The 21764-nt window shown below is 46.3% G+C and overlaps 1 protein-coding gene across 5 annotated transcripts in view; it reads left to right on the top strand.

Annotated features, from left to right (window-relative positions):
- LOC124031645 (rho GTPase-activating protein 15-like) overlaps positions 1 to 21764 on the top strand; it is a 66579-nt gene that overhangs the window by 26633 nt on the left and 18182 nt on the right. For all 5 annotated transcript variants that reach the window (XM_046343143.1, XM_046343139.1, XM_046343140.1 and 2 more), the window contains 3 exons: positions 13032 to 13091; positions 13312 to 13434; positions 13616 to 13705. In XM_046343143.1, the coding sequence (XP_046199099.1) occupies positions 13032 to 13091; positions 13312 to 13434; positions 13616 to 13705 (273 nt within the window). The remainder of the gene's footprint in view (positions 1 to 13031; positions 13092 to 13311; positions 13435 to 13615; positions 13706 to 21764) is intronic.

Raw genomic sequence — 21764 nt, 5'->3', positions numbered from 1 at the left:
ACAATTTAAAGGCAATGCTACCACATACTAATTGAGTGTATGTAAACGTTTGACCCACTGGAAATGTGATGAAAGAAATAAAAGCTGAAATAAATAATTCTCTCTACTATTATTCTGACATTTCACAGTCTTAAAATAAAGTGGTGCTCCTAACTGACCTAAGACACGAAATGTATACTCAGATTAAATGTCAGGAATTGTGAAAAACTGAGTTTAAATGTATTTGGCTAAGGTGTATGTAAACTTCCGACTTCAACTCTAGCCTCGTTATTGTTATTTTATTGTTTTACTTATTTGTTTTTACTTTAGTTTATTTTGTAAATATTTTCTTAACTCTTTCTTGAACTATATTGTTTGTTAAGCAATTCACGGCAAGGTCTACACCTGTTGTATTCAGCTCATGTGGCAAATAATGTTTGATTTGATAAACAGGTCAGGCCTATAGTGAGGGATTAAGTCGGAGTATGGTTGCACTACCATTAATTTACCAAAGTTACCTATAGTAATTTGTGGCATTCTATGGTAACTTTGGTAATTTATACTTGAATAATAATAAAAAAAGTTGTTTTATTTTTTATATCTGTGTCCATTTTTTCCATGGGTTTCTAGTGGATAGATCATTTGGTTAAAGAAAAAATATTCCTATTATCAGGTTTGAAGGTAAGACCCAGATGCAGACTGTGTCAGAGTAACAATGTTTATTGCCACCAGGGCAGGCAAACGACAGGTCACGGCAGGCAAGGTTCGATAACCAGAGTAGTGGGGGCCAGGACAGCAAGGCTCATGCTCAGGCAGAGGGTCAAAACCTGCAGACGGGCTCAGAGACAGGACAGGCAAGGGTCAAAACCTGGAGAGTGAGAAAAAGAGAGACTGGAGAAAAGCAGGAGCTGAGACAAAACTCGTTGGTTGACTTGACCAATAAGACTAGCTGGCAACAGGGAATAATGGGGAAGATGGATGACACCTTGGGGGGGGGTGGAGAATATCACAAAGACAGTTGAAACAGATCAGGGGCGCCCAAAGGGCGATCTGCTTGTCATCGATGCCTGGAGGTGGTCTTGAGGAGTCAGAGTCAGAGTCAGAGTCCATGGTGTGCCTCCAAAGCGTTGTCGGGTGGCAGGCCAGTCTGGAAAAGTGGGCCCACTCCAGGACCGTGGAGTGGACCGCGTCAGGCACAAACATCCGGTTCTCTGGACCCCCCGGGGTGCAGCTGGGAACGCTGTGCCTCCCAGACCGGTTTCCCTATACCCCATCTGAGTGCCATCGCCAGGCATGAGGTGGGAAGGATGGTCTCGGGCTCCGAGGTAATAGCTGTGGGGCTATAACGGCGAGACAGTGCATCCGGCTTAACATTCTTGAAACCCGGCCGATATGAGAGGAAGAAGTTGAACCGTGTGAAAAGCAGGGCCCAACTTGCTTGCCTGGAGTTGAGGCATTTGGCGGTGCGGGGATACTCCAGATTTTTGTGGTCGGACCATACAATGAGTCCTCAATGTAGGTGTCAATAGCCTTGGTCTCCAGTCCCGATAGCGAGTACAGTTGTCCCCGGGACGGACTGGTGCTAGGGAGAAGGTCAATCCCGCAGTCATATGGTCAGTGCGACGGAAGCGAAGTGGCCCGGGCCTTGTTGAACACATGGCGGAGAGGTCCGGGGCACCTTCCGAACCCCAGGAAGATGTCCTGGGGCAGGTTGCACTGACTTTAGACACTGGGCATGGCAGAACAGACACCAGCCCATGATGGCACCGTAGACCGGTTGATGAGGGGATTGTGTCACTGGAGCCAGGAGAATCCCAATACCATGGGAATCTGAGGAGACTTGATGAGCAGGAATTGAATAATCTCGCTGTGATTCCCTGATACCCATAGATTGGGAGTGGTAATGTGAATGAACCGGCATATAGAGCGCCTGTCCAGCGCTCTAACATCCATAGGAGTGGACAGAGGCTGAATGAGGATGTTCAGCTTGGAAGCCAGGGTAGCGTCCAAAAAGCTCTTATCTGCCCCAGAGTCAATGAGGACCCGGAGAGATTGAGACTGGATTCCCCCACAGCAGAATTGCATGAAAAGGGGTGTGAGCAAGGGAAGCAGGAAAGTTCTCCCTATGGCCCACCAGAGTACTCGCTTCTACCAGTGAGCCTGACCTTTTTTAAAGGACAAGAGGACACAAAATGACCAAGAGTCCCGCAATACAGACAACTCTTCGTGTTGATCCTGTATTGCCATGCTGCTGGCAATAGCCCAGCTTTACCTAGTTGCAGAGGCTCGGGAAGCGGTGACTCAGCCGTCTTCGCGACTCTCGGGAAAGGCCGGGAAGCCTCGGCTTCTCTCGGCAACGGAATTGTCGGGGACTTCCGGGATAACTCTGAGGCAAGGTGGGATCCCTGGACATGTGAGGAAGTCGAATTTCCTCTCCCTCCGTCGTTCCTGTAGTTTCCCGTCGATTCGGATGGTCAAAGCAATGAGGGAATCGAGATCCATAGGTAACTCCCAAGCAGAAATCTCGTCCTTGACCTCCTCTGAGACGCCGTGCAGGAACATATCGAACAGTGCTTCCTTGTTCCAAGCACTCTCAACTGCCAATGTACGGAAATCCACTGCATCGTTGGCCACACTGCAGGAGTCCTGCCAAAGCTGGGTTGGCTTCCGGGCAGCTTCTCTCCCAAAGAACGGGGCGTAAAAACCTTCTTCACCTCTCCCACGAACACCTCCAGACGAACACCTGTTCCCATACAGCAGTAGCCCAGGCGAGAGCCCTCCCGTATATCAGTGTCATGAGAGCTATTTTGGAGCTCGAAAAAGAGGGCACACTGAGCTAGAACTGCCCGACAGGTGCTAAACTCTCCATTGAAGCGTTCCGGGTTGGGTAAACGGGGCTCCCGAGAAGGTGGAGTGGGCGATGAGACGGAGCTGCTATCAGCTGGGTTACTGAGGGGCTGTGGGGTTAGCACCGTAGTAGATTGCCTCACAGACAACCCACGGAACTGCTCCAGCAAACTGCCCAATGCCCGGTCATGTCATTCAGCCAACGTTTGGTCCCACTCCATAATGCCACGAAGCAGTTCCTTGTGCCTCCTGATGGTGGCTCCTTGGGAGGATATGGCATCGCGCAGCTGGCCCGGGTCTGCTGGGTCAGTCATGGCCAGTTCGTACTTTCAGGTTTGAGTTTGAAGGTAAGACCTAGATGCAGACTGTGTCGGAGTAACAATGTTCATTACAGCAACAGGGGATGCAAACGACAGGTCAAGGCAGGCAGGGGTCGATAACCAGAGTAGTGGGGGAAAGGTACAGGATGGCAGGCAGGCTCAGGGTCGGTTCAGGCAGAGGTCGGTAATCCAGAGTTGTAACAAAGGTACAGGATGGCAGGCAGGCTCAGGGTCGGTTCAGGCAGAGGTCGATAATCCAGAGGTGGGGCAAAGGTACAGGAGGGCAGGCTCAGGGTCAGGGGCAGGCATCAAAACATTTACAACAAAGACATATTGACATAGTAAAATAAATAAAAGTGTGTATAGGATATTTCATGCTAAAACCCATCATTGTATTCAAGTTGATGGTTTATATTTAGGAAAATGTTTTATAGCTTTGTAATTTCTTTTCTCAATTTAAAAAAAATCTTATTTTATCTTATCTTATCTTATTTGATTATTTTAAATATTTTACATGTGATAAGGCCACACAGAGTTCCAGAGATAAGGTACCTGTGATAATCTGAAGCACGTCATTTCCTTTACCCCCACTGCACGACAGATTAAGAAACAGGAATCACACGCACACACAAAAAAGGATTGTTGCGCAAACATGCATTTAAACATGCACAGTTCAGTGTGGCTACTCCTGGCTAACGTCTCTGCCCCAAAGCAAGCACCAGTTAGCCTTGAGCTAGCCTCGAGCTAAGCCCATCTCCCGACTAGCCCGAAGAGGTCCAACATTACCTCTTTTGCCAACTGGCCTGGACCCTTTACTGCCGACACGGAGCTCCGCCGATCCATCACGACTGGTCCGCCGACATAATCGTCCGAGGTGGTTTCAACAGGCTTTTCCGTTGCGACATCGCCAAAGATCCATCTGCTGGCCAAGGCCTGCGAGCTTTCTGAAACGCTGTGTCTCCAGCTCACCTAGCGTACTAGAGCACCTGTAGCATACTCCTGGGCTACAATTACCCGGACCTACGACCGGTCTGTCGATGTCACCGCATGAAGAGGAATAAACAGACTCACCCCATCGCGACGTCCCCCAAAGGTTAACTCTCTAGCCCTCGCTATCTCCCTGCTTGCTAATTCGGCCTGCTAACGGCTAGCTTGTCTAGCCCGGGCCTACGAACTGTTAGCTTGATAGCACAGTACTGCTAACCGTCTGAATCACCGCGTCCCAAACACTCTCTGAACCCATTTACTTTCTATCTCTTTTTGATTTTGATTTTGTTTATACCTTCCGGAAATCTGCCTCACCCACTGTGATACGGAATCGCTATTACTTTTAATTTTAATTTTATTTTTATGACTCACTCAAGAACCTCCAGACGCTAACCAGCTAACTAGCTACAAGCTATATAGTCATTGTTAGTTTCTTTTTAAACCTGGATAACACTCGCCAGTCCAGCTTCCCTGCCCATCCACCGCTTCCCCCTGGACACTGATCTCTTGGCTACATAGCTGACACACACTGGACTGTCCATTAATCACGGTACTCCATTCTGCTTGTTTGTTTTATCTGTCGGCCCAGTTGCCTAGTCAACGCCATTTTACCTGCTTTTTGTTGTGCTAGCTGATTAGCCTCGCCTACTGTTTTTAGCTAGCTTTCCCAATTCAACACCTGTGATTACTGTATGCCTCGCTGTATGTCTCTCTCAAATGTCAATATGCCTTGTATACTGTTGTTCAGGTTAGTTATCATTGTTTTAGTTCACAGTGGAGCCCCTAGATCCACTCTGCATACCCCTGTTACCTCCTTTGTCCCACCTCCCACACATGCGGTGACCTCACCCATTACAACCAGCATGTCCAGAGATACAACCTCTCTCATCATCACCCAGTGCCTGGGCTTACCTCCGCTGTACCCGCACCCCACCATACCCCTGTCTGCGCATTATGCCCTGAATATATTCCACCATGCCCAGAAACCTGCTCCTCTTATCCTCTGCCCCCAACGCTCTAGGCGACCAGTTTTGATAGCCTTTAGCCGCACCCTCATACTACTCCTTCTCTGTTCCGCGGGTGATGTGGAGGTAAACCCAGGCCCTGCATGTCCCCAGGTACCCTCATTTGTTGACTTATGTGATTGAAAAAGCCTTGTTTTCATGCATGTCAACATCAGAAGCCTCCTCCCTAAGTTTGTTTTACTCACTGCTTTAGCACACTCTGCTAACCCTGATGTCCTTGCCGTGTCTGAATCCTGGCTCAGGAAGGCCACCAAAAATTCAGAGATTTCCATACCCAACTATAACATCTTCCGTCAAGATAGAACTGCCAAAGGGGGCGGAGTCGCAGTCTACTGCAGAGATAGCCTGCAAAGTAATGTCATACTTTCCAGGTCCATACCCAAACAGTTTGAACTAATAATTTTGAAAATTACTCTCTCCAGAAATAAGTCTCTCACTGTTGCCGCCTGCTACCGACCACCCTCAGCTCCCAGCTGTGCCCTGGACACCATTTGTGAATTGATCGCCCCCCCATCTAGCTTCAGAGTTTGTTCTGTTAGGTGACCTAAACTGGGATATGCTTAACAACCCGGCAGTCCTACAATCTAAGCTCAGTTGGTAGAGCATGGCGCTTGTAACGCCAGTGTAGTGGGTTCAATTCCCGGGACCACCCATACGTAGAATGTATGCACACATGACTGTAAGTCGCTTTGGATAAAAGCGTCTGCTAAATGGCATATATTATTATTATTATTATTATTATAAGCTAGATGCCCTCAATCTCACTCAAATCATCAAGGAACCCACCAGGTACAACCCTAACTCTGTAAACAAGGGCACCCTCATAGACGTCATCCTGACCAACTGGCCCTCCAAATACACCTCCGCTGTCTTCAACCAGGATCTCAGCGACCACTGCCTCATTGCCTGTATCCGCCACGGAGCCGCAGTCAAACGACCACCCCCTCATCACTGTCAAACGCTCCCTAAAACACTTCTGTGAGCAGGCCTTTCTAATCGACCTGGCCCGGGTATCCTGGAAGGACATTGACCTCATCCCGTCAGTTGAGGATGCCTGGTCATTCTTTAAAAGTAACTTCCTCACCATTTTAGATAAGCATGCTCCGTTCAAAAACTGCAGAACCAAGAACAGATACAGCCCTTGGTTCACTCCAGACCTGACTGCCCTCGACCAGCACAAAAACATCCTGTGGCGGACTGCAATAGCATCGAATAGCCCCCGTGATATGCAACTGTTCAGGGAAGTCAGGAACCAATACACGCAGTCAGTCAGGAAAGCTAAGGCCAGCTTCTTCAGGCAGAAGTTTGCATCCTGTAGCTCCAACTCCAAAAAGTTATGGGACACTGTGAAGTCCATGGAGAACAAGAGCACCTCCTCCCAGCTTCCCACTGCACTGAGGCTAGGTAACACGGTCTCCACCGATAAATCCATGATTATCGAAAACTTCAATAAGCACTTCTCAACGGCTGGCCATGCCTTCCGCCTGGCTACTCCAACCTCGGCCAACAGCTCTGCCCCCCCCCCGCAGCTCCTCGCCCAAGCCTCTCCAGGTTCTCCTTTACCCAAATCCAGATAGCAGATGTTCTGAAAGAGCTGCAAAACCTGGACCCGTACAAATCAGCTGGGCTTGACAATCTGGACCCTCTATTTCTGAAACTATCTGCCGCCATTGTCGCAACCCCTATTGCCAGCCTGTTCAACCTCTCTTTCATATCGTCTGAGATCCCCAAGGATTGGAAAGCTGCCGCAGTCATCCCCCTCTTCAAAGGGGGAGACACCCTGGACCCAAACTGTTATAGACCTATATCCATCCTGCCCTGACTATCTAAGGTCTTCGAAAGCCAAGTCAACAAACAGGTCACTGACCATCTCGAATCCCACCGTACCTTCTCCGCTGTGCAATCTGGTTTCCGAGCCGGTCACGGGTGCACCTCAGCTACACTCAAGGTAGTAAACGATATCATAACCGCCATCGATAAAAGACAGTACTGTGCAGCCGTCTTCATTGAACTCGCCAAGGCTTTCGACTCTGTCAATCACCATATTCTTATCGGCAGACTCAATAGCCTCGGTTTTTTGGATGACTGCCTTGCCTGGTTCACCAATTACTTTGCAGACAGAGTTCAGTGTGTCAAATCGGAGGGCATGCTGTCCGGTCCTCTGGCAGTCTCTATGGGGGTGCCACAGGGTTCAATTCTCGGGCCGACTCTTTTCTCTGTATATATCAATGATGTTGCTCTTGCTGCGGGCGATTCCCTGATCCACCTCTACGCAGACGACACCATTCTATATACTTTTGGCCCGTCATTGGACACTGTGCTATCTAACCTCCAAACGAGCTTCAATGCCATACAGCACTCCTTCCGTGGCCTCCAACTGCTCTTAAACGCGAGTAAAACCAAATGCATGCTTTTCAACCGATCGCTGCCTGCACCCGCATGCCCGACTAGCATCACCACCCTGGATGGTTCCGACCTTGAATATGTGGACATCTATAAGTACCTAGGTGTCTGGCTAGACTGCAAACTCTCCTTCCAGACTCACATCAAACATCTCCAATCGAAAATCAAATCAAGAGTCGGCTTTCTATTCCGCAACAAAGCCTCCTTCACTCACGCCGCCAAGCTTACCCTAGTAAAACTGACTATCGTACCGATCCTCGACTTCGGCGATGTCATCTACAAAATGGCTTCCAACACTCTCCTCAGCAAACTGGATGCAGTCTATCACAGTGCCATCCGTTTTGTCACTAAAGCACCTTATACCACCCATCACTGCGACTTGTATGCTCTAGTCGGCTGGCCCTCACTACATATTCGTCGCCAGACCTACTGGCTCCAGGTCATCTACAAGTCCATGCTAGGTAAAGCTCCGCCTTATCTCAGTTCACTGGTCACGATGGCAACACCCATCCGTAGCACGCGCTCCAGCAGGTGTATCTCACTGATCATCCCTAAAGCCAACACCTCATTTGGCCGCCTTTCGTTCCAGTACTCTGCTGCCTGTGACTGGAACGAACTGCAAAAATCGCTGAAGTTGGAGACTTTTATCTCCCTCACCAACTTCAAACATCAGCTATCCGAGCAGCTAACCGATCGCTGCAGCTGTACATAGTCTATTGGTAAATAGCCCACCCATTTTCACCTACCTCATTCCCATACTGTTTTTATACTGTTTTTTATTTATTTACTTTTCTGCTCTTTTGCACACCAATATCTCTACCTGTACATGACCATCTTATCATTTATCACTCCAGTGTTAATCTGCAAAATTGTATTATTCGCCTACCTCCTCATGCCTTTTGCACACATTGTATATAGACTGTGCATTTTTTTCTACTGTATTATTGACTTGTTAATTGTTTACTCCATGTGTAACTCTGTGTTGTCTGTTCACACTGCTATGCTTTATTTTGGCCAGGTCGCAGTTGCAAATGAGAACTTGTTCTCAACTAGCCTACCTGGTTAAATAAAGGTGAAATAAAATAAAATAAAATAAAAGTGAACAATGACATTGTTTTGTACTTGAAAAAAATCAGGTTGCTGCTCATTTTGTACAAGCTGGACATCCTATTAGCTCTCTGAGATACATTGGAATAGAAATGGTCAATCTGTCATGCAGGGGAGGTGACATTGAGAGGAAACTTCTTCGAATGGGAATCTTTCTGGATCCACAGGCTCAACACAATGTCTCTTCTTGGCCTTAATGAGGAGTTTGACTTTAAACCGTTTTTATAGTTTCAATATGTAAAAAAAAGTGTTTATCCTAATTGATGCATGATCATATATTTTTATATGTATAATGTTTACATTGTGAAACTATGTTATAAATTAAAATATGTTATCTCCTGTTTCAGGAAGTGATGTCACTGAGTACTGCCCCTATATATAGGACCTTTCACCCCCACCTGGGATATGGATGCCTGATGACGATCTAAGGGTCGAAACGTTCTTAATAAATATCACCTGGGAGCATGAGCAGCAGTGTGCAATGTTTTCCTTTCTGTTTTCCAATGTTTTGTAATTGAACATGAATCCAGCCTCTCTCTTGATATTTTTAGTATTTATAGAGATGCAGTATTACGTGCTATTACAAAACTAGTTTATTTATTAAAAACGAGTTTCTCCTCAGTGCTCAGAATGTTAGACCTCAGTGCATTCCCCTGGAGTACACTGACACAGCAGTCTTATGTGTCCGTGTGTGTGTGTGTGTGTGTCCGTGCACGTGCGTGTCTTATACAGTATAATCCAGGAGTTTCCTAAATGTTTTGGCCCATGACCCTGTTTTGATATTTTAAAATATTGTGTACCCACCATGTAAAAAACAAGTGATGTAATCAATGACCAATGTTTATTTTTTAATTGGGTTGTCACGACTTCCGCGGAAGTCGGTCCCCCTCCTTGTTCGGGCGGCGTTCTGCGGTTGACGTCACCGGCTTTCTAGCCACCGCCGATCCACTTTCATTTTCCATTTGTTCTGTCTTTGTCTTACACACCTGGCTTCACTCACCCAATTACTTTTTATTATTTAACCCTCTGTTCCCCATGTTGTGTTTGTGAGTGATTGTTTATTGTACATCGGTCCGCTTTTGTATTTTTTGAAATTTTGAGTAAAGTACGTTGTTTACTTATATCTGCTGTCCTGCGCCTGACTCTCTACACCAGCTTACACACAGGACCTTTACAGAATCCCTCACCATAAATGGAGTCAGCAGGAGCAGACGCCCACCCTGTGAACATGGTCGCGGGCGCGATGTCTGGGCACCACCATGGATCGCGTGCTGCAAACGATGGATCGTTGGGAGAGAGGAGGAGGTCGCCCAGCGCCTACATCAGCCCCACTACAGCAGGCCCCACTGTCCACCCCTTCTTCACCCGGTCCCAGCGGGATTCGGTTCGCGCTCCCGAGGAAGTATGATGGGACGGGTGCCGTATGCCAGGGGTTCCTAATCCAGCTGGAGCTCTACCTGGCGACCGTCCACCCATCTCCTTCTGGACGTGAGAGCGTGTCCGCCCTCGTCTCCTGCCTCTCAGGCAAAGCCCTGCAGTGGGCCAACGCCTTATGGAGTGAAGGAGACGTGGCGTTGGACCGTTACGCAGGTGAATGTCTGTTCCACTTGAGGCAGGGGACAGGGAGCGCGCAGGATTTCGCATTGGACTTCCGGACCCTGGCCGCCAGCGCGGAATGGAACGACGGGGCCTTGATCGATCACTATCGGTGCAGTCTGCGCGAGGACGTCCGTCGGGAGTTGGCCTGTCGAGACACCATCCTCAGGTTGGACCAGCTGGTGGACCTGTCTATCCTGCTGGACAACCTGCTAGCTACACCCGGATGTCCGGAACGGGGCCCATGGAGCTGGGAGGTGCTGCGCTTAGGGCGACCGGAGGAGGGGTCATTCCCTGCACCATCTGTGGCCGCAGAGGGTACACCGCTGGTCGGTGCTGGGGAGGTTCCTCAGGGAGTCGAGGCAGCAGGCAGGGCACTATCATGTCACCCCAGGTGAATCAGCACCAGGCTCACCCAGAGCCCCCTGTTGCCTACATGTTTGTGTTTATCAAATTTCCGGAGTTTTCCCCGCATTCCCAGCATAAGGCGCTCGTAGATTCAGGCGCAGCTGGGAATTTTATTTACCGTTCATTTACACATAGTTTAGGGATTCCCCTTGTTCCTGTGGATATGCCCTTCCCTGTGCACCCCCTAGATAGTCGACCATTCGGGTCAGGGCTGATTAGGGAGGCCACGGCTCCACTAAGCATGGTTACGCAGGAGGGTCACAAGGAGAGAATCAGTCTCTTCCTTATTGATTCTCCTGCGTTTCCTGTGGTGCTGGGCCTACCCTGGTTGGCCTGTCATGATCCCACTATTTCGTGGCAACAGAGGGTTCTCAAGTGGTGGTCACGAGAGTGCTCAGGGAGGTGTGTAGGGGTTTGGCGGAAAGTCCAGACCAGGCCTCCACCGTGCGCATCCCCTCAGAATATGCCGATTTATCTCTCTCGCCTTCTGTAAGAAGAAGGCGACTCAATTACCACCCCATCGGTGGGGGTATTGTGCTTTAAATCTCCTGGTAGACGCAGCACTTCCAAGGAGGAGACGGCGGCTATGGAAACATATGTCTCCGAATCCCTTGGGCAGGGATACATTCAGCCCTCCACTTCACCTGCCTCCTCTAGTTTTTTTTGTGAAGAAGAAGGATGGAGGTCTGCGCCCGTGTATTGACTATAGAGGTATCAATCAGATCATTGTGAGGTAATGCTACCCGCTGCCTCATAGCCAGTACAATCGAGTCAATGCACGAGGCGCGCTTCTTCGCAAAATTGGATCTCAGGAGCGCTTACAACCTGGTGCGTATCTGGGAGGGGGACGAGTGGAAGACGGCATTTAGTACCACCTCAGGGCACTATGAGTACCTCATCATGCCGTACGGGTTGATAAATGCTCCATCAGTCTTCCAGGCATTTGACGAGATTTTCCGGGACCTGCACGGGCAGAGTGTAGTGGTGTATATCGACGACATTCCGATATATTCCGCTACACGCGCATGTGTCCTTGGTGCGCAGGGTGCTTGGTAGACTGTTGGAACATGACCTGTACTTCAAGGCTGAGAAATGTCTGTTCTTCCAACAGTCCATCTCATACCTTGGGTATTGTATTTCCACGTCAGGGGTGGAGATGAAGAGTGACCGCATTTCAGCCGTGCGTAATTGGCCGACTCCTACCACGGTAAAGGAAGTGCAGCAGTTTCTAGGGTTTGCCAACTACTACTGGAGGTTTATCCGGGGTTTTGGTCAGGAGGCAGCTCCCATTACTTCACTGCTGAAGGGGGGGCCGGTGCGGTTGCAGTGGTCGGCTGAGGCGGACTGAGCTTTTGGTCACCTGAAGGCTCTGTTTACCTCGGCTCCCGTGCTGGCTCATCCGGATTCGATAGCTTTATTAACTCAATGATATATATATTATTTACATTGTTTCCAAACTGACATGTGACATGAAGTAGTGCCAAAATAACATGCAAAACAGAAAAGCCCCCCTAAAAAAATGTGACAAGCATTCCCACCTAAAAAATGTGGGGCTCAAAACATGAATGACGGGTAGCCACTGGTGCCTGGTCTTGTCCATTCTGTTCTAATGAGTCCTGTACGACTTGTGGGCATTGTAGAGGGAAACAGACAGATAATGCACTTGTTCCTGAGAGTCTTATCTTTAAGTGGTGTGGTCATAATATTTTGTAGCTTAAATGGTTTAAAGGATAGAGCCACATCTGTAGGAAGAAAACTGAAACTGCTCTGTTTATTACGAATGCGTCTAGAGGCTTCTGTCATAACCCCATTTTCAAATCCCCCTAGTTTAGGAAACACTGGTGTAATCTATAGGTTGCAAATGACACTCAGCCATCATTAGTAGAAAGACTACAGTTATGTTACACGGGGGGGGGGGTAAAGCTGCATTGTATTTTTATTTTATTTTACCATGCAAGGCAGTTAAGAACAAATTCTTATTTTCAATGATGGCCTAGGAACAGTGGGTTAACCATCTTGTTCAGGGGTTGAACAACATATTTTTTACCTTTACCGGCTCGGGGAATCGATCTTGCAACCTTTCGGCGCTCTGCCACCCCAGGTAGCCTAGCCTCATCATCACTATAGCTGCTTCATCACTATAGCATCATCACTATAGCTTTCATGGAAAGATGATTTTCCATATGATGTTCTTTACTTTTAAATCTATTTCAGTGCAATATATGGCTTCCTATATCCTACATTACATTATGTACCCATTCACTAGAGTTAGTAGACATTGGTGACCTTAAGGTTTTCTATAAGCCACGTTTTCATGTTGATGTGGACGGGTTCTCCTCTCTACTCTGCCCTACATCAGGTAAAGAGGAGGAGCCAAGCAGAACCCCCCAGTCCTGCCCCCGGTCAGCGACCACTACAGGTGAATTTTCTTTGTTTATTTCACCATTTGATTCTGATGGAGGCAAAAAACGTAATGTTTTTTTAACCTAAAATAGGCTTACAAATATGTTTTTAGGTTTGAGTGAGAGTTCCTTTCAAACCATTTTTTTTAAATCACATAGCCAAAACAACGTGCATACATGATATCATAGAGGATGACACAAAAAAGTAATACACTTATTTCCATTGTGGCTCTGCAGGTGCTGGACCTATGGGAGCAGTACTCGGACCCCACCACAGGGCGATGTTTCTATGCAAACACCGTTACCAAGGAGAGGTCTTGGAAACCCCCCCGCAGAGCCCGCGAACGGACTCCCAGCTGGGTAACAGAAATAATACTAAGTAGGGTCTTATGTTAATTAGAACAGCCCACTTATTGTTAAACAGTACTATTTTTGGACAATAGAGTCTATCAACACTGATGTTAGTATTGCTAGCAATTAAAAATGGTGGGACATGTGATATACATTGAAACTAACACCTATACTCTCTTCCCTGCTCTAGGCTAGTCCGATGCAGCCACAGACATTTCCACAGGACACCAACAACCTGTCATTACCCATCCCAGGCACAGGAAATGGCAACATGCACAGGGTAGGCCCACCTACAGGCTCTGTTTCCTGTCACACCGTATTTGTCCTAATGTCTATACAAATGGTGGCAATTTCAACCGCATGTATGGCATGCACAGAGTAATGATCTTCATTTGATTTCTTATGGCCTGTAGCAGTATGCCTGAAGACACCGAGAGGCTTCAGAGGAGAAGTGGTGTACTGTATCCCTGAGGGTGTGTTATCTTGTCACATAGCTATGTTATCATCACAGAATCAGAGCATCACAGTATCAATACACAGAGATGTACTTTTGACTGGCTTCACAGCACACTACCCTATTTCCTGCTAGAGTATTCTAGCTACACACACAAGATTTCGTTATCACAGAATCATTAAACAGATAAGTATCTCCATATACAGATGTACAGCTGGCGAAGTTAGTCACTCAACCCTACTACAGTATCATTACCTAGACATACACTGAGCATGCAGGACATTAAGAGTGTCATGCAGGTGAATGAGGACCCAAAAGCGACTTGGCGAAAACAGAGTCTTTAATCCAGTAAAGTAAATCTACAATCTTAAGACATAATTCCACTCGTAATGACGAGAACAGACTGGAGACTCGATCAAGAACTGCAGGTTGCCTCGGGAAGGCACTTGAACGTAGCAGACTCAGACACCTGCTCACCACGCAGCATCTGAGGGAAACACGACACGACAGGGCGATACACAGACACAGCACGGTGAACAATAGACAAGGATCCGACAGGGCAGAAACGGAAAACAAGGGGAGAAATAGGGACTCTAATCAGGGAAAAAGATAGGGAGCAGGTGTGGGAAGACTAAATGATTGATTAGGGGAATAGGAACAGCTGGGAGCAGGAACGGAACGATAGAGAGAAGAGAGAGAGGAAGAGAGAGAGAAAAAGGGGAACGAACCTAAAAAGACCAGCAGGGGGAAAACGAACAGAGGGAAAAGCAAAATGACAAGACAATCTAAGAAAAAACATGACAGTACCCCCCCACTCACCGAGCGCCTCCTGGCGCACTCGAGGAGGAATCCTGGCGGCAACGGAGGAAATCATCAATAAGTGAACGGTCCAGCACGTCCCGAGACGGAACCCAACTCCTCTCCTCAGGACCGTAACCCTCCCAATCCACTAAGTATTGGTGACCCCGTCCCCGAGAACGCATGTCCATGATCCTACGTACCTTGTAAATAGGTGCGCTCTCGACAAGGACGGGGGGAAGACGAACGGGGGTGCGAAGAAAGGGCTTGACACAGGAGACATGGAAGACAGGATGGACGCGACGAAGATGTCGCGGAAGAAGCAGTCGCACAGCGACAGGATTGACGACCTGGGAGACACGGAACGGACCAATGAACCGCGGAGTCAACTTACGAGAAGCTGTCGTAAGAGGAAGGTTGCGAGTGGAAAGCCACACTCTCTGGCCGCAACAATACCTTGGACTCTTAATCCTACGTTTATTGGCGGCTCTCACAGTCTGTGCCCTGTAACGGCAAAGTGCAGACCTCACCCTCCTCCAGGTGCGCTCACAACGTTGGACAAACGCTTGAGCGGAGGGAACGCTGGACTCGGCAAGCTGGGATGAGAACAGAGGAGGCTGGTAACCCAGACTACTCTGAAACGGAGATAACCCGGTAGCAGACGAAGGAAGCGAGTTGTGAGCCGTATTCTGCCCAGGGGAGCTGTTCTGCCCAAGACGCAGGGTTTCTGAAAGAAAGGCTGCGTAGTATGCGACCAATCGTCTGATTGGCCCTCTCTGCTTGACCGTTAGACTGGGGATGAAACCCGGAAGAGAGACTGACGGACGCACCAATCAAACGACAGAACTCCCTCCAAAACTGTGACGTGAATTGCGGGCCTCTGTCTGAAACGGCGTCTAACGGGAGGCCATGAATTCTGAACACATTCTCGATGATGATTTGTGCCGTCTCCTTAGCGGAAGGAAGTTTAGCGAGGGGAATGAAATGTGCCGCCTTAGAGAACCTATCGACAACCGTAAGAATCACAGTCTTCCCCGCAGACAAAGGCAGACCGGTAATGAAGTCTAGGGCGATGTGAGACCATGGTCGAGAAGGAATGGGGAGCGGTCTGAGACGACCGGCAGGAGGAGAGTTACCCGACTTAACCCCCCCGATTGACTTGATTTAGTTGTACATTTAAAAAGAAATGGGCAGTCCCAGATAGGTGCAGTGAAATGTGTTGTTTTACAGGTCAGCCATCATAGTACGGCAGCCCTGGAGCAAATTAGGTTTAAGTGTCTTGCTCAAGGGCACATAGACAGATTGTTCACCTTGTCGGCTTGGGTATTCAAACCAGAGACCTTTCGGTTACTGGCGCCAACTCTCTAACCGCAAGGCTTCCTGGCGACTTTCATCCCGATCTAGATAAAAAATTACCATTACAGACATTTTTATTTTAAAGACAGTTGTATTTAATGGATAACATAAATAGCAAAAAAATAAAATAAATTGTAACAGTATGCCACACCAACAATAGTTTCCATTCATACAAAGTGTCGGATAAATTGCCACAGTGGATTTGCTGTGGTAAATGAGGAATGCTTATCAAATAGATAAATTGCTCTTAGTTTGTTCAAAAAGGACTAAGTTGTTTCTGATGATAATACCAACTAGAGGGTGAACATACACTGTATATACAAAAGTATGTGGACACCCCTTCAAATGAGTGGATTCTGCTATTTCAGCCACACACCTTTCCTGTTTAGCATGACAATGCCCTCGTGCACAAAGCAAGGTCCATACAGAAATGTTTGTCAGGATCGATTTGGAAGAACTTGACTGGCCTGCACAGAGCCCTGCCCTCAACTCCATCAAACACCTTTGGGCTGAATTGGAACGCCGTCTGGGAGCCAGGCACATAATGAAAGGTGTGAAAAACAATAATAGGCGATTGTTTGTGTTACCTGGCTATTGTTGCTTTCTAGGTCTGTGCATGTTCTTTTAATCAATTTAGCCTACCTTGTATTACTTATAATCATATGTTATGTTGGACGTGTGCTAACAATCTAATTGTTATTTGTCCAATGATTTATTATTTCTTTTAAGTATTTTGTAAAGATTTAGGGCAGTCCTTTCGTAATTGTTTTGCTTTTATTGAAGAGATAGAAAAGTGTTGGAAAAATAGGCAAAGATAGGGAAGGGCTAGTCAAAGGGCAGTGGGCCGGATTCAAACCTTTGCCTACTCCACTAGCTGTAACCGCTGGAACACACAGGCACTGAGGCCACCAATAATTCATTCTGCCTATTGTTTGCATTGAATACATAATAAAACAACTGCTACATTTTTTTTCAAAGATTTGAATATCCAAACAAATATTTAGAATCACCTTACTTTATGTAAGGGCGCATTGGCCATCTAGCAATTCAGGCAAATGCCAAATGGGCTGGACCATTTTATAGTTGGGTGGGCTGATCGAAATTGACACACACAATGAATATATATATATATATATTTAAAGAAATATGAAAAAGTTGACATGGCCATGTTATTCTAATCTATAATGAGCCATTGGCTGATCCGTGCAGAAAACCCTTCTAGGTCAGTGGGCAAAGGACTGCACGGTTTTCTGATAGGATGAGCTGAGGTCACGCAAACTTGCATTCAAAGTCAAACGGGACATCAGCAAAGAGACCTGCTCCGACTGTCATCTCTTAGACAGCCATGAACATGGATTGTAAAAAATTAAAAGGACGCCTATAAAACATAGAATTAGCACATTCTACATTGTCACCTTACTCAAAATGTTATATTTCTGAGGCTGCTAAAACCATGATTTGGTCAACAGTAAAGTTCATTATCCTTATGATTCCTGTAATGAAAGGTTCTGCCCCTTTGCCTCTTCCGCTGTGATGAGCAAGCCACTCTCCTCTACCCCCAAGCACTCGAGAAAAATGCATTCTGAGCGCGTAACATTTCAAAATGTAATTTTGGGAAAAACACAGAATTGGAAGCTTCGTCCCCTTCGCACTGTCAAAAAGAGGAGGGTCTCAGCTTTCTGTAGGTACAATTTTTATTTCTCATCTCTCAATATTCAGCTTAATACCAACTATTTTACAACCAAGATATGATATGGCTTTGAGATATGGAAATGCACACCAGCCATTGCAAGGGCATAGGCCTGTAGGTCTCATCGGTAGTAGCCTACGACTGCAATTTCTTTAGGACATTGCATTTAATGTTGGATGAAAAGAAACAAACAAAAATATAATTCTGGAGTCCTATTTGAACTGTAAAATATAGCAACAATAGTCAATAATTGTCAATCCAAAATTCATGACAATCACTGGATTAGGTTGCACATCAAAATATCTTGAGTGATGGATTCCTGCTTGGACGTGTTAGATGAAACCAGGTATTTCTTGAAGACCTCGGTAGCCTATTTATTACATTTCTTAATAAAGCATCATGAATGACTAATAAAATTATTACTCATGGGTTGATGCCACCAACTGTAAAAGTTAATGGCACCAGTGAAAAATGTTTAGTCTGGACTCTGGAGCCCTGTAGTAAATAACAATTCCGATAGGTGTTGATTCAGAGGAACATATGACAGACACTAATTTGCGATATTGCCTAAGTTGTTAGTTTGTCTTTTATAACGTATAAGGCTTAAGCAGACAGGCAGGCAGGCTGGCAGGCAGACACAGACAGACAGACAGACAGACAGACAGACAGACAGACAGACAGACAGACAGACAGACAGACAGACAGACAGACAGACAGACAGACAGACAGACAGACAGACAGACAGACAGACAGACAGACAGACAGACAGACAGACAGACAGACAGACAGACAGACAGACAGACAGACAGACAGAACAAGAAGAAGCACAGAGTGACAGCAGAGAAGATGCTGAGATAGATAGACAGCACAACAGGGACGAGCAGAGGCACAGTTATAGTGGTGAGTTGTATCTTCAGTGGGGTTTTTACATATCCTATTTGTTTTAAACATGAGCTGGTTAAAAAAGAGGAGAACCACCATGTCTCACCAGTCATTGGTACAGAAATGGTTTAGAAAAGCTTTACTCTATTGTCAATGTTGTGTATCAGCACTACTACCTGTGTCTAAGTTGGGTGTGTGTGTATAGCTGGTTGCCTGCCAGGGGGGTGCGAGTTGGCGGTGTGCAAAGTGACATGGGCTGGTGTGGATAAATTTCCAGGGCAGAATTCTTGTGCCAGTCCGCGCCTACGGCTACGTGCAGGCTACAGCGTCTTGTGTGAATTCTTATGTGAATTATAATACATTGACGTATTTGTAGGGGGGTAGATGTATTTTTCGTTTGGAAAAATCAGGTCAATTGTTTTATTGTATGTTGAAGGAGAACCAATAGGTAGAATAAACTATAGGTTTCCTCAGTGCTTGTGTGTCCAGCGGTTACAGCCACTGACTCCGGCACACATATGCCAGCGTCGGCATGGGTTCAAGTCCTGCCATTTGACTCATGGATGATCTTCTTCTTTTTGACGCATTAATGCTGCATGCTTAAAGGGTCAAAACAGAAACAACTCAAAAATGAACAGTTTACCCATTCATTCAGAGTAGTTAAGGTTAGGGCTATGGTTTGGCCAAGGCTTAAAGTTCAAATAAAAAATGGCATGCTTATGTACCATCAGTATTCATAGTATTCTTTAGTGCTTGCTAGAGCATTGTGAGCTGCCGCAGGGCAGTGGTCTACGCAGCGCACCTCGGAGTTCTCGCCCAGTACTGGGCGATATGACCAGCCTGGGTCTACATTAGGCCCACAAGTTACTTTAATTTCTATTTCAATGTTTTCAAGAAGTAAAATGAATAGTTATAACGACACAGGGCGAGACCCAGATGCAGACACCGGAGGCAGATGGTTAGAGTCTTTGGTATTTATTGAAAAACAAAGGGGCTGGCAAGAGGCAGGTCAAGGACAGGCAGAAGTTCAAAAACCAGGTCAGGGTCCAGAAGGTACAGGGCGGCAGGCAGGCTCGAGGTCGGGGCAGGCTGAATGGTCAGACAGGCGGGTACAGTGTCAGGGCAGGCAAAGGGTCAGAACCGGAAGGACTAGAAAATACAGAGACTAGGAGCATGGAAAAACACTCTGGTTGACTTGACATGACAAGACTGGCTAGTAACAGACAGACAGACAGATGATACTGGTATAAATACACAGGGAATAACGGGAACAAATGGGAGACACCTGGTGGGGTGTGTGGACAAGCACAAGACAGGTGAAACAGATCAGGTTGTAACAATAGTCTTGTAAATTTGACATCAAAGATAAGTGTCTCAGCCCAACGAAATCGTCTTTGGATAGGCTCAAATGCATAAACATCCTGTCAGCTTTATGAAATGAAATATGAAAGCCGCACAATACAGGCTTTCAATCCATACCAAAGACCAAAACTATATTGACAAATTATACATAGCTATAAAACGTGGACGAGCATCCACACTGGTAGAAAAATGTATCGTTCTACAGTAGGCCTACATCTGTCAATCAACTGATGGCAAAAAACCAGCTCATCAACTCAGCCAGGGAAACACAAACAGTAGGCTATTATCGGTTTTCACACCTTTCATTATGTGACAATGGATCAATCAATAAAATGTATTTATAAAGTCCTTTTTACATCAGCCGATGTCACAAAGTGCTATACAGAAAACCAGCCTAAAACCCCAAACAGCAAGCAATGCTCATGTAGAAGCATGGTGGCTAGGAAAAACTCCATAGATACAGTAGGATAGGCTAACTGGTAGCCTACAGAATGTATTGTAATATAATACAATAACGAGGGGCCTATTGCAACCATCGATGGCACTAGATTATCGCAATACACGCAAAATGTACCTGCACAGCTAATCTTAATAACAACCATTATTGGTCACCTCTCACCGGAACAACTTAGTCCTTTTTGAACAGACTAAGGGTGATTTATCTATTTGACAAGCATTCCATAGCCTAATATAGAAATAAAGTACCTAATCGTTTACCACGGCAATATACTGTGCCAATTTACCCAACAATTTGTATGAATGGAAAGTGATGTTGGTGTAGCCTATTTTTTATTATTTTACATTATCCAAAAGTGTCTGGTATGGTCATTTCTCATCAAAATATACCTGAACTGTCCATGTTTGAAATGTGTAAATATATCTTGTCAATCAGGGGCATTTAGATACTTGTACCAGAAAGGCGTGGCCCGGAATCAAACTTATGCCAACAAGGTAGGTCTTTATGTGCGCTGAAGGCAGCAGCCCGAACTGTTAACCACCCCAGGCCACCATTGAACTCAATTTTGACCTAAGCATACACTTGACATTGTCGGAGCCCTAGTGGAGACCAATATCTATCTATCTTATGTTATTAAGCTACAGTTGAAGTCAGAGGTTTACATTCACTTGGGTTGGAGTCATTAAAACTCATTTTTCAACCACTCCACAAATGTCTTGTTAACAAACTATAGTTTTGGCAAATCGGTTAGGACATCTACTTTGTGCACGACACAAGTCATTTTACAAACAATTGTTTACAGACAGATTATTTAACTTATAATTCACGGTATCACAATTCCAGTGGGTCAGAAGTTTACATACACTAAGTTGACTGTGCCTTTAAACAGCTTGGATAATTCCAGACAATTATGTAATGGCTTTAGAAGCTTCTGATAGGCTAATTGACATAATTTCAGTCAGGTGTACTTGTGGATGTAAACTCAGTGCCTCTGTGCTTGACATCACGGGAAAGGAAAAGAAACCAGCCAAGACCTCAGAAAAAAAAACTGGTAGACTTCCACAAGTCTGGTTCATCCTTGGGAGCAATTTCCAAACACCTGAAGGTACCACGTTCATCTGTAAATCAACAGTACGTGGGACCATGCAGCCATCAAACTGCTCAGGAAAGAGATGCGTTCTGTCTCCTAGAGATGAATGTACTTTGGTGCAAAAAGTGCAAATCAATCCCAGAACAACAGCAAAGGACCTTGTGAAGATGTTGGAGGAAACAGATACAAAAGTATCTATATCCACAGTAAAACGAGTCCTATATCAACATAACCTGAAAGGCTGCTCAGC

The sequence above is a fragment of the Oncorhynchus gorbuscha genome, linkage group LG03, assembly GCF_021184085.1.
Source record: "Oncorhynchus gorbuscha isolate QuinsamMale2020 ecotype Even-year linkage group LG03, OgorEven_v1.0, whole genome shotgun sequence".
Taxonomy (NCBI): Eukaryota; Metazoa; Chordata; class Actinopteri; order Salmoniformes; family Salmonidae; genus Oncorhynchus; species Oncorhynchus gorbuscha.
The sequence above is the reverse complement of the archived record's forward strand: the minus strand, read 5'-3'. Positions and strand labels throughout refer to the sequence as shown.